The sequence below is a fragment of the Mustela nivalis genome (genome assembly GCF_964662115.1).
Source record: "Mustela nivalis genome assembly, chromosome: 9".
Classification (NCBI taxonomy): Eukaryota; Metazoa; Chordata; class Mammalia; order Carnivora; family Mustelidae; genus Mustela; species Mustela nivalis.
Genome location: NC_139028.1, coordinates 102,579,912 through 102,592,166, shown reverse-complemented (window position 1 = coordinate 102,592,166; position 12,255 = coordinate 102,579,912). Strand labels below are relative to the sequence as shown.

Here is a 12,255-nt window from a genome sequence, read left to right as displayed (position 1 = left end):
CTGGGATCGAGTCCCGCATCAGGCTCCTTGTGCTCGGCAGGAAGCCTGCTTCTCTCGCTGCCTCTGCCTGCCTCTCTGCCTGCTTGTGTGTACTCTCTCTCTCTCTCTGGCAAATAAATAATAAAAAAAAAAAAAAAAAGAAGAAGAAGATCTCTAAGGAAGAAGGAAATTACTCAGGAGGAGTTTCCTACTTGGCGTTCCTTCTTCCTTTCTGTGATGTTTGCTCTCAGGTAACTTGATTAGTATATTGTCTTGTCCTGCAGTTTGCTTAGAAACCACAAAGTCAAAAAAAATTAAAAAAAAAAAAAAAAGAAACCACAAAGTCTTAGTGGTCTCAGGGCTGTGGTTTTATGACCTGGGACATCCTCAGGACTGCGGTTGGCTTATAATGACCTCAAACACACACACACACCCTGTTATTAAATAAGCAAACATAACCATGAACAGTTCTCAAATCAAGTATAAAATATTGTATTTAATTAAGTTAATGGTACTATTAATTTAAGATGCATCCCGATTGAGAATTTCAACTGAGAAAATGACCAACATCAATTGTGAGATGCCAGTGATTGTAAGACACATTCCTGTTCCAGAGGTGTTAGACTATAGAACAATGCACATCTTAAAACTGACTTTTATGGCTGAATAATATTGCATTATGTATTAGGGCACCTGGGTGGCTCAGTTGGTCAAGCATCCAACTCTTGATTTTGGCTCAAGTCATAGTCTCAGGGTTGTGAAACCGAGTCCCACATTGGGCTCTGTGCTCAGCTCAGAGTCTGCTTGTCCCTCTCTCTCTGCTCCACGCCCCCACTCACGCTTTCTCTTTCTCTCAAATAAATAAGCAAATAAAATCTTCAAACAAAAAAGAAAGACAGAGAGGCGCCTGGGTGGCTCAGTGGGTTAAGCCACTGCCTTCGGCTCAGGTCATGATCTCAGGGTCCTGGGATCGAGTCCCGCATCGGGCTCTCTGCTCAGCAGGGAGCCTGCTTCCCTCTCTCTCTCTCTGCCTGCCTCTCCGTCTACTTGTGATTTCTCTCTGTCAAATAAATAAAATCTTTAAAAAAAAAAAAGAAAGAAAGAAAGATTCCATCATATATATACACCACATCTTCTTTATTCATAAGTTGTTTCCATGTCTTGGCTATTGTAAATAACACTGTTGGGAATGTGGGGGTGTAGGTGTCTTTCTGAGATAGTGGTTTAGTTCCTATTGTTACTGTTTTGATGTCTATCTTGCCAGACATTTTCTTTTGAGACATTTTTTCCCATTGTAATATACTGTCTCTTTAGTATCAACTTTAGCTTAAAAAGATAATTAACGACTTCAATTCTGAAAAGCAGAAACATAATAATAATCCCAAATGAGAACTCTAGACTCATGTCTTTAAAATTATAAAATTTGCATGGTGCCTAGATGGCTCAGTAAGCAGAGCATGTGACTTTTGAGCTCAGGGTCAAATGCCACAATGGCGTAGAGTTTACTTTAAAAATAAAAAAGAAGGGCGCCTGGGTGGCTTAGTCAGCTAAGCATCTGCTTTAGGCTCAGGTCATGAACCTGGGGTCCTGGAATTGAGACCTGGGTCAGGCTCCCTGCTCAGCAGAGAGCCTGCTTCTCCCTCTCCCTCTGCCCCCCTTTCACCCCCCAACTTGGGCCTGCTCACACACTCATGCCCACTCACTCTCTCCAATAAAACCTTTAAAAAAATTAAAAATCAATAGTGTAAAAACTAGAATTGGAAGTATTAAGAAATGAATGGAATAAAATCATAAAATTTACACAGGATCACACTCATTCTGTTTGCCCCATTTTCTCCTTTTGGAAGTTTATATAGAAAACCAAACATCAGGATATAAACATGTATCTTTTTCACTAACTTCTGAGTACTGGAAATCATGATTAATCTGATTTTCTTTAGGATAATTTAGAAAACTTTCGAACCCTACTCAGATAATTTTCTAACAATCAGAGTCTGTTTGAAGACTCTGTGTATCTTGGTTTCAAATGCTCTTGCAAATAGCTTTTCTCTAGCCTTTTAGGAGATGCCTTTAATTGCCTGTTCATAATGTGCCACAAAGAAGTTACCTTCTTAGCATTTCAAGTTGGTTCTCTGAGCCCTCCCTCTGGATGTCTTGCATATTCCCTTGTGAAAGAATGGAGAGAAGAAAAACAATTTTTTTTCAAGGTCTGTTTAGACCTTGTGCTACTCTGTATCCAATCAGAGGTTTGCTTGGCTGGTAGCTTCTTCCAACTCATCCTGGTAACTTAATAAATCCTACCCCTGGTATCCTTAGTGTTCTGTCAGCAGACGTCCAGCTCACTTCCAAACTGCTTCTCTTCTTTAGAGGAATCTTTTTTAAAGAGTACATATTTAAAAACCCATTTAACACGGGGCGCCTGGGTGGCCCAGTCATTGGAGCAGCTCGGGTCATGATCTCAGGGTGGTGAGACCGATCCTGCATGCACCTCCACATCAGGCTCTGTGCTCAGTAGGGAATCTGCTTGGGATTCTCCCTCTCCCTCTGCCCCTCCCCACTTGTTCTCTCTCTTTCTCTCTCTCAAATAAGTAAATAAATCATTAAAAAAAAAAAAAACTATTTAAGGGGTGCCTGGGTGGCTCAGTGGATTAAAGCCTCTGCTTTCGGCTCAAGTCATGATCCCAGGGTCCTGGGAATGAGCCCCGCATCAGGTTCTCTGCTTAGGAAGCCTGCTTCTTCCTCTTTGTCTCTCTTTGCCTGCCTCTCCGCCTACTTGTGATCTCTGTTTGTCAAATAAATAAATAAATAATCTTTTTTTTTTTTTAAGATTTTATTTATTTATTTGACAGAGAGAGATCACAAGTAGGCAGAGAGGCAGGCAGAGAGAGAGGAGGAAGCAGGTTCCCTGCTGAGCAGAGAGCCCGATGTGGGGCTCGATCCCAGGACCCTGGGATCATGACCTGAGCCAAAGGCAGAGGCTTTAACCCACTGAGCCACCCAGGCGCCCTAAATAAATAAATAATCTTTAAAAAATAAAATAAAAAACTATTTAAACATGACTCATACTGATTTCTTTGGATTTCCTGGTCTGTGCTTCTGATGTCTCTCATTAGATACAATCAAATATCTGAAAGCCTGACTCAAAAGCCTTTTTCCTGTCCTTCCCAGGACATATATATATATATTTTTTTTTAATTTAAGAGAGAGAGATTGGGGATGGGGTGGGTAGTGGCAGAGCAGAGGGAGAGAGGGAATCTAAAGGAGGCTCCACACCCAGCACAGAACCTAATGTGGGGCTCAATTGCATGACCCTGAGATCATGACCTGAGCTGAAATCGAGAGTCAGATGCTTAACCGACTGAGGCCTTCAGGCTCCCCCTCGCCCCAGGACTTCCCCTCTTTCCTGGAGGAAGGCTGGATCTTTATCAAATACAAGTAGCCTTCACCTACAGTTTTCTCTGCCCCACAGATGCTCTGAAAAGGATGCCCAGCTGGGCCTCTGTGCGCATTCCAACGAGGCCGTTCCTGCTGCTCCAGGTGAGCCCTCAGTGCCCAACTGTTCAAAGACGAAGAAGCTTTAAGACACCAGAGCCTCCACTGATATCATCCATTCATGGAGACTCTTTGGGGTTGTTGAGCCCGTGTCTCAGAGTAAATCCACAGAAAAAATAATATTAGCTAGCTACCACTTACAGAGTGCTTTCAACATGCCAGCCATTTGTTAAACTGTTTATGTGTGTGTGTTCCTACACATGTGCACATATGTACGTGAATGTACACACTCAGCTTTCACTGCCACCAGGTTAGGAACAGTTTATTATTTACATTTAACTGATGAGAAAACACAGGCTTCAAGTCAAGTGTTGTGCCTTAAGTCTCATGGCTAGTAAGTAGTGGACCTGGGGACAGAGATGCTGGCAGGCTGATAGGTTTCTTCTCAGCCCCCACCCCTGTGGCCTCTTCCCTGGCCGTTCTCAGACACTTTGCCATCCAGGCCCTACCACAGGAGCCCCCCATCTTCCCGCCCCTCACACCAGCTGGCGGACTGTCCTTGGTCCCAGCTTAGCATGACTCTGTTCTTCCTAGGGGAAGGACTTCACGTCAGCTACGTCATCGGTGGGCTCCTCAGTATCCTGCTGATTTTGCTGGTGATTGCAGCTTTGATGCTGTACAGGTAACCTCAGCCTCATCGCGGGGGGCATGTGTCCATGGGTCCTCATTCGCACGGCAGTGATCTCGGGAAGCTCCACGCCTTGCTGATCCGGCCTCTGACCAGCCTTATGTCGAGATGGGTCCCTGGTCAGAGCCGCAGAGAGGACAGGTAGAACCTGAATCCTGACTCTTCTTCACCATTCACGGCCTGAGCAGGTTCCTCACATTACGACCCAGCGGCCCTCGGGACTTTCTTTATAGGCTAGGATGCTAAGGGCACAGAGGGTATGGCCCGGGGTCACACAGTATGAGGCAAAGCTGGGACCGATGCAAGCATCTCTGCTTTTCCACTACTCTACCTCCTCTCAGACCCTGGAAGTTGGAAAGGCCTTTTCCTCACATAACCACGGCCTCTACTGCAATATTATTATTTGACCTATCATTGCTCAGTACAATCATCCTGGGAAGGTGGAGTGTGTCATTTTCAGTTTAGAATCCTCTTTTTACAACCTCGTATGTTTTTTCCCCAAATGCTTTAAACACTGCTTGCAGCAGAATTCCAGGATTTTGCTCTGCTGCTGTGGCTTCTGCTAATAGTAACCACCACCACAACAACACGCTAATAATAATAGTCTTACATAGTGGATATGTATGAATGCCCTCAACAATGGTTGTAGTACAAGTATTATTATTCCTCACTTTACAGATGAGGATCAGAGGCTCACAAAGTTTAGATTATATCTACCAAGATCCCAGCTAGTAAGTAACAGACGTGGATTGACACAGATCTATCTTGACTCAGTATATCAGCTATCCACTGCTGGATAGCAAATTATTCTGAAACTTAGCAACTTAAAATGACAACCGTTTATTATCTCACAGTGTGGGGGGCTCATAAATCTGGATTCAGTTTAGCTGCGTGCCTCTGCCTCATGGTTCTCTTACAGACTTCAGTCCAGGTAGCAGCCAGGGCTGTGGTCTTATCTTAAGGTTTGACTGGGGAGGGAGTCCCTTCCAAGCACACTCATGTAGCTGTTGGCGGGATTCAGTTCCTCACAGGCTGTTGGACTGAGGGTCTTGGTTCCTTGCTGACTGTTGGCTGGAAGTCTCCCTCATCACTTCCCTGCCTTGTGGGCCTTCCTAAAAAACACCCGACAACATGGCAGCTTGCTTCCCCAGAGCAAGCATAAGCGAGAATGAGGGAGGAAAGGCAACCTAAGATGGAAGCTACCAAGTTTCTTTGGAACCTAATCTAGCATCCATGACTTTTGTAAATTCTGTTCATCAGAAGTGAGTCACCAGGGCTGCCTGGCTGGCTCAGTCAGTGGAGTGTGTGACTTTTGATCTCGGAGTTACAGGTTTGAGCCCCACTTTAGGTATAGAGATTACTTGAAAATAAACCATTAAAAATAAAGTAGAAGTGAGTCACCAGATGCAGCCCACACTCAAGGGGCAGGGATTCAGAAGGGGTAAAGACCAGGAGGCGGGGATCACTGGGGCCATCTTAGAGGCTGCCTACCACTTTCAGGTTATAGCTTCCCCAGATGTCATCCCCATAAACATATGAACTAATTTCTCATCACCTTTCCTCCTAAAGACACAAAAAATCCAAGTTAACTGATCCTGGAATGGGGAACCTGACCTACAGCAACCCCTCCTACCGAACTTCCACTCAGGAAGTGAAAATTGAAGCAATCCCCAAGCCAGCCATGTACAACCAACTGTGCTATAAGAAAGAGGTAAAAATCACAATTTATTTTCAAGGCGGGGTCTTGTTTTTGGAGAGGGAATGGATATGCTCCAGTTGCCTGAACGGATCAGTGAGGGGTGCCAGGTGGTCCCACCTACCATTTTGGAAGTTATAGTGAACATAAGAACTGAATCTGATATGGGATTCTGGAGAGATCTAGACTCTCTGAGGGACCAGATTGAGGGACCTTAGTGAGAGCAAGGTTAGTAAGCAGATTCCAGAAGGTCTAGGTCTGAAAGTGTACACCTCCCTGCCAGGAAATATTTTCCCTGGCTCATAGGTTTTCTCTTCTCTAGTGGTCATTCCCCTGCAATGAGGCTGCACCCCTCTGAAACACTCCAGATTCCTAGACAACACCCAAAAAACCCGAGAGCTCCTGGACTCTCCCTTTTCTAATCCTCTGATCCAAGCTGTTGGCACCTAGGGCTGGGAATGGCTGGGTTTCTTGCTATTCTTCCTCTTATCACAGAGTCTTAAGAGATTTCTGTAGAATTCTGAAGGTTTACATGCTTTTGCTCTCTTAGCTCCTTTGTTGCTTCAGTGAAAATTTATGTGCTGAATGTTTAGGCTTGGAAAATAGTCCCATTTCCACAAGGGACCGGTATCCCCCAATTTCAGGCTTTCCTAGTCTAATATGACCCTTGCTTCTTCCAGAATCCTGTAACCTTTCATCAGCAGTTCTGTCCCTTATGAAACCCTAATTGGTCTACTCGCCTGGCCTGTCTGGCATAGTCAACGCTTGCCCTCACCTCTCCAGGGCTCCCACGCATAATGAGTACATTTTACATAACAATCACATGCTTTCCGGATCCATGCATTTCCATATTAAAAAAGCTTCCACGGGGAGCCAGAACACCACCTGCAGGGCTAGTGTGCAGTTTCAGGGATGGTAGAGCCCTCCTCGATTAGTATGTTTGAGAGAAAGACTCCTGGGTCTTAGGTTCCTAGAGTGTCTGATGCCCCCAGAAAAGAACCATCATAATGGTCCTAGGTTAGACCTGAAAAGTGTGTGACCTCTTTCTTCTGTTGTATACTTTTCCTCAGCAGCTCTTTCATCCCTCTGACAGTCTTTCACCCTTTCTCTTCTGATTTCCTCCTGATTTCAGGTACCTGTTGCCATGTGTTTGGAGAGGAAAGAGTGTTCCCTTCCCCCCACCCCGATCGCCAGTGCCATGTCCCCCATCTCTCCTAACCTACCCAGCTTGTCTCTGCAATGAAGACACTGCATGGCTCAGTGTAATCTGATGCTAATTTCAGCTCCTAGGCTGTGATGCGGTGTGCTTGTGTGCTGTCTGTCTCTGCTCTGTGGACGGAGCTACCACTTCTAGAGGGCCATCCTCAAAGTCTCCTTTTTAATGTAGGAGCTCAATCAGGAGAGCGTGTCACTCTTGATCTCAGGGTTGTGAGTTCAAGCCCCATGCTGGATATAGAAATGACTCAAAAATAAAATCTTTAAAAAAACAAAAACAAAAAAACTATAGGGGCTCAGTTAGACATCTGTCGAGTTGAGTTGTTACTAAAACAGAGGAGCACTTGCAGAACTCTTGGCCAGAATGCCGTCCCAGGACAGAAACTATGGCATGGCCCGTTTTCTCCTGGTACCAGTGGCATGTCAGTTGGTATCCCCCAGAAACCAGGAGTAAGCCTACCCTTTGAGAAATCCATCAAGGGAGAAGCCTGAGTAGAACTTAAGGCTGTCCTTGAAACAATCCCAGGTTGCTCAGGAATGGCCCAAGACTCGAAGGAGCAGAACCAGAGTGGCTTCCCCAAAAAGGTGATAGGTTACAGGACCCCAAAGGATTGACACTCAGAACCCAAATAACAAGATTTTCTGGATCCCTCCTGTCTGATCTCCCACAAGTTTTCTCCTTAACAAAATTAGAAAGAAGAGAATCGAGAATAGAAGAGTGCAGAAGTAGTTTAAAATCCTGAATAAATGCACACTGAACTGCCTTTATCACTTGCTTTTGGCCACATGTATCAGCCTGATGTTCCACGAATAAGCCACAATAACGATTCTACAACTAACAGGATTTCGTGTGTCTTGTGCATCAGGCACTTACTAACTGCATTCCATGTGTCTCCTCACTGACCCCTCACAGCAATTGGTTATGAGGGGTGGGTATTGTTATTCTCCCCACACTGCGAATGTGGAGACTGAGTTTAGAGATGCTAAGTAATTTGCCCAAGGTGACGTAGCCAGTGAGTGGATGATGCAGGACAGGAAGCCTTGGTTCTCCCTCCTCCCTGTCTGAGAATGGTAATAATCGCCCTAGCAGCCATTCTTCTTTTAGGCTGACTCATCTCTTTGCTCTGACCAAGTCTCCCCATTTGCTTGTGGGATCTTTGTACTCCTCCCACCTCCTCTCACCCCACCCACTTCTGTTTCCGGTTCACCAGGAGATCAACTGTGACCCTGTGTCCCCACTCTCCACCCTAGGGCGGGCCTGACCATAACTACACCAAGGAGAAGATCAAGATCGTAGAGGGAATCTGCCTTCTGTCTGGGGACGATGCCGAGTGGGAAGACCTCAAGCAACTGCGCAGCTCCCGGGGGGGCCTTCTGCGGGATCACGTGTGCATGAAGACAGACACAGTGTCTATCCAGGCCAGCTCTGGCTCCCTGGATGACACGGAGACGGAGCAGCTGTTGCAGGAAGAGCAATCAGAGTGTAGCAGCGTCCATACTGCGGCCACTCCGGAAAGACGGGGCTCTCTGCCAGACACAGGCTGGAAACACGAACGCAAGCTCTCCTCAGAGAGCCAGGTCTAAAGGCCCATGGTCCCTCCTCTCCCTCCCCGTTCCTTCTCCTCTATGGACTTCCGGTCCTTGTGCTCACTTACACAACAGGCTCCCTTCCTATGTGCTCGTCCTTCTCCTCCACCTCCCACCCCGTAACTGCTCCCGAGCCCTCAACCGGGAGCTGTTTCCACCTGAGTTCGTAACTACCTGTGCGGAAGAAATGACGGTGCGTCCCGAAAATTTAGACCTGGATTTTACCACGAACCTCACCTCTTGCACACTCCATCCTGAGCGCCCCGAAACCAGGCTTGGTAATGATTCTTCATCAGTACAGAGCTCCACCTCCCCTTTCCCTGGTACCCTGCCCCACGAGAACTGATGACCCAACACTTCACTCTCCCCCAGCAGAGCCAGCCTGGCTGCTTCCCTGAGAGAACTTGCCCATCAGGGGCTGGGGCAGGGGTCAAGGGTAAAGAGAGAGATGAAGGAAAGAGGCTGAGAGAGGAAGGAGGAATAAGCCCCGCTGGTCCGGGTGTCTCGGAAGCCTCCAGCCTCAAGTGCATTGGTAATATGAGAAAGCTTTTAGGGGTGGTTGGGCTGCATCTCCTGTCCATTGCTGGCAATGGATATTATTCATGCCCTAAGAGCTACTGGTTTTTTTGTTTTTTGTTTTTCGTTTTTTGTTTTTTCAGCTGCCAGTATTGGTAAAATCTGGGTGTGACTCAAGCTGTTCTTCCTCCTGCTAGAGTGTCTGGAAGCTTCTACCTTCCGATGACAGGGTCTTTATTGCATGGCAGCTGGCTAATATGAATTCCCCCGCTGGTACCACCACTGGCCAGTACCCTTATGTCTTTGACTCTAACTAATCAGATTGTGAGCAGGGGTTTAAGTAATGTGGGGCCCCGAGCGCTGAGTCTCTGCAAGGTCCAACCAGCGCTGCTTAGACCAAAAGTAGCATATCACCTGAACCTTAATGTCCTGCCACTCTCTCCCCACTCATTCTCTGGGATTCTAAGCATAGAGATCCTGAAACACCTTCCATAGAAGGGCCAAGAGTTTTCATAAACAGGAAGAGAGATTGGGTTTTAGACTTGGAGCACACAGGGCCTCAAGGGAAATATCCATGAGGTTGAAGCTCCTGTGTTCTCTCTCAAGTGCTCAGGGATCTAAGTTAGTGGACTCTAGGGGTTGTGACGTTCCCATTCCAACTCTCTTCCCCACTACGTGATGGGCTTTCCAGGCTATGATGCCATCACTTGGCTTGTGCTCGTTCACACAAAGAGTGCATGTCTCCTGCTAGGATCAGCGGATTGGAGATATTTTGTCTGCCCCAGACCTTCTATAGACCCCTTCCTTTCCCCCTCAACTCCCTAATTTGCTTTTTCTGACTTAGCCTTGTGGTGGTAAGGAGAGAGTTACATCAAAACACAAAGTAGGGGGCAAAGAGTAGAAAGGGAGAACAACCAATGAAGCCCTCTCAGCCTAGGGCAGATCCAGACCCTTCCACCCAGGAACTGGAAGCAACAGGAGAGGATGACGGGTTGAGAAGAGAGGGGAGGGCTTCTCGAGGAAGCTTCCCAATTGGAAACATTATCTGTGGTTATTGGTATTGAGAAATCAGCTGCCACACGTGAATGAAAATGGAGAAGAGCAAGGCTTTTCTGGTCAGTTCTGAGGCTGCTAGAGACAGGTGCCAAGCCTTGAGCCCTACTGGTAATAGCCAGCGCAGGTTCTGGGCCCACACACAACAACCCGGCCAGGCCAGCAAGGCTTTGCCAGTACACACACACAGTGGGAAAGGCGAGGTGCCACTCATGGGAGGAAAGGGAGATATTTCACACTTGACAGGGCGGTAAAAAAAGGAGCACTTTGGGTTCTCAGATTCATGATTGAGGATGGGGAGAAAGTAGGAAAGTGGCATTTTCTTGATTGGAAAAGGGGAAGGATCTTATTGCACTTGGGCTGTTCAGAATGTAGAAAAGACATATTTGAAGAAATATCTATTTGAGCACTGATTCACTATGTAAAAAGCAAAACTTCTCTGTCCTAAACTAATGGAAGTAATTCTCCCGCACTCACGTGTAATGGTTTTAACGTTACTCACTGGAGAGATTGGACTTTCTGGAGTTACTTAACCACTATGTTCAGTATTTTAGGACTTTATGATAATTTAATATAAATTTAGCTTTTCTTAATCACCGTGCCTGGCTTGGAGTCATGACTAATCACTGTACCCGCTCTGTCTGGCACACCCATGCTTTCGAAAACCTTCTTGCGACATCACCTATAAGTCACTCATGGATGTGAGAACAGTGAGGAGCCATAAAAGGTGTGAGGTTCCTGGCTGGAGGTTCAACTCACCTTGAGAAGAGAGGTCAAGACCAGAGTTCATTGGCTTCTGAAATCCTTACTTCCTCTAGAACAGTGATAGTAGATGACAGTTGAGTGCCAACTCTGATTGATTGATAGTGGTTGCCCAAGGTCCTGTTGAGATTCAACAGGGAAGGTGTCATGATTTTTAGTGACATCTCCTTCAGGCACTGGAAAGAAATGTCATGGTTTATATACCGTGTATCTTCTATCTCTGTTCTAGGTCTATGAGGGCCTCTTTGTCCCAGAACTTGACTTTGCCTTGCCGTGATAATCACTGGCAAGACTGTCTGATGTAGTAGGAAAAGGACTGGGTCCAAGGAAGGTTCATGACAGGCCCAGATCTGCTACTAACTTTTTTTGATCTTAGTCAAGTTTCATAATTACTCTGACAATGGATCAAATCAACATTGATTCCTTTTATTTAGTTTTTAATTTTTTTCCTTTTATTTTTAAAAAGCTGCCTTCTCATAATTTATACACTGCCTCTCAAGGCTAGGGCAAGGAGCTAGGGATCCATTCTCTGGTTTTCTGGACATGACACCTCTTCAGTGACAACTGGGAATCATGGAAGTCTCAGGGCCAGATGTGGAATTGTATGCCAAGTCTCCATAGTTGATTTTCTGAACCTCAAGCCTTTTATGGAATAGTGCTTCCTTTCATTCCTTTATCTCTTGTTGAGGGCCAAGCCCTGCCCAAGCCTGACCCACAGAGCTTAGACTTGAGCAACAGCTTACATCCCTACTCTACACCCCCCAACAAAGAAAGAAAGACTGATGAAGCTTCTCATATTTAAATAACAATTCTGAGGGTAATTTACAGTGCATAATTCTTCCAACTTGGTGAGGGGTAGGTGTGCTAGAATAGAAACAAGTGTTACAGCTCAAGGACAGCCATCCCCTTACACCATGATTTTTTTTTTTTTTAATTCACACCAGAGAGGAAAAAGGAGGACATTTAAAGCAATGAAATCCAGCCTAAAGCATAAGCCTACGTACTTGTAGAAAGTACCCCCTCCCAAAGGCTCAGGGTGACAGGCCAGACCATGAGCCGTGGCCACCAGAGCTAGGAACTCAGGTAAAAATTTTCAAATGAGAAGAAAAATGAATGCATTGAGCACACACCATTTGCTCAAAAGACTGGGAGATGTTTCTGGAAGGACAAAGTTTGGTGAATGCATTTTGACACCTTGCGATCCCAAGCGCCAGTAGAATCAGGGATTCAACACTGCCTGAGACTTAGAGATCTACCTAACCTGCGA

General features: G+C 45.9%; 1 protein-coding gene across 2 annotated transcripts in view; it reads left to right on the top strand.

Annotated features, from left to right (window-relative positions):
* LRP4 (LDL receptor related protein 4) overlaps positions 1 to 10,822 on the top strand; it is a 50,903-nt gene extending 40,081 nt beyond the window's left edge. The window contains exons 35-38 of one of the 2 annotated variants that reach the window (XM_082747452.1): positions 3,449 to 3,516; positions 4,066 to 4,153; positions 5,729 to 5,870; positions 8,322 to 10,822. In XM_082747452.1, the coding sequence (XP_082603578.1) occupies positions 3,449 to 3,516; positions 4,066 to 4,153; positions 5,729 to 5,870; positions 8,322 to 8,654 (631 nt within the window). In that variant the 3' untranslated portion in view covers positions 8,655 to 10,822. The remainder of the gene's footprint in view (positions 1 to 3,448; positions 3,517 to 4,065; positions 4,154 to 5,728; positions 5,871 to 8,321) is intronic. The other variant, XM_082747453.1, reaches the window with a different exon arrangement.
* Positions 10,823 to 12,255: the final 1,433 nt, after the last annotated feature.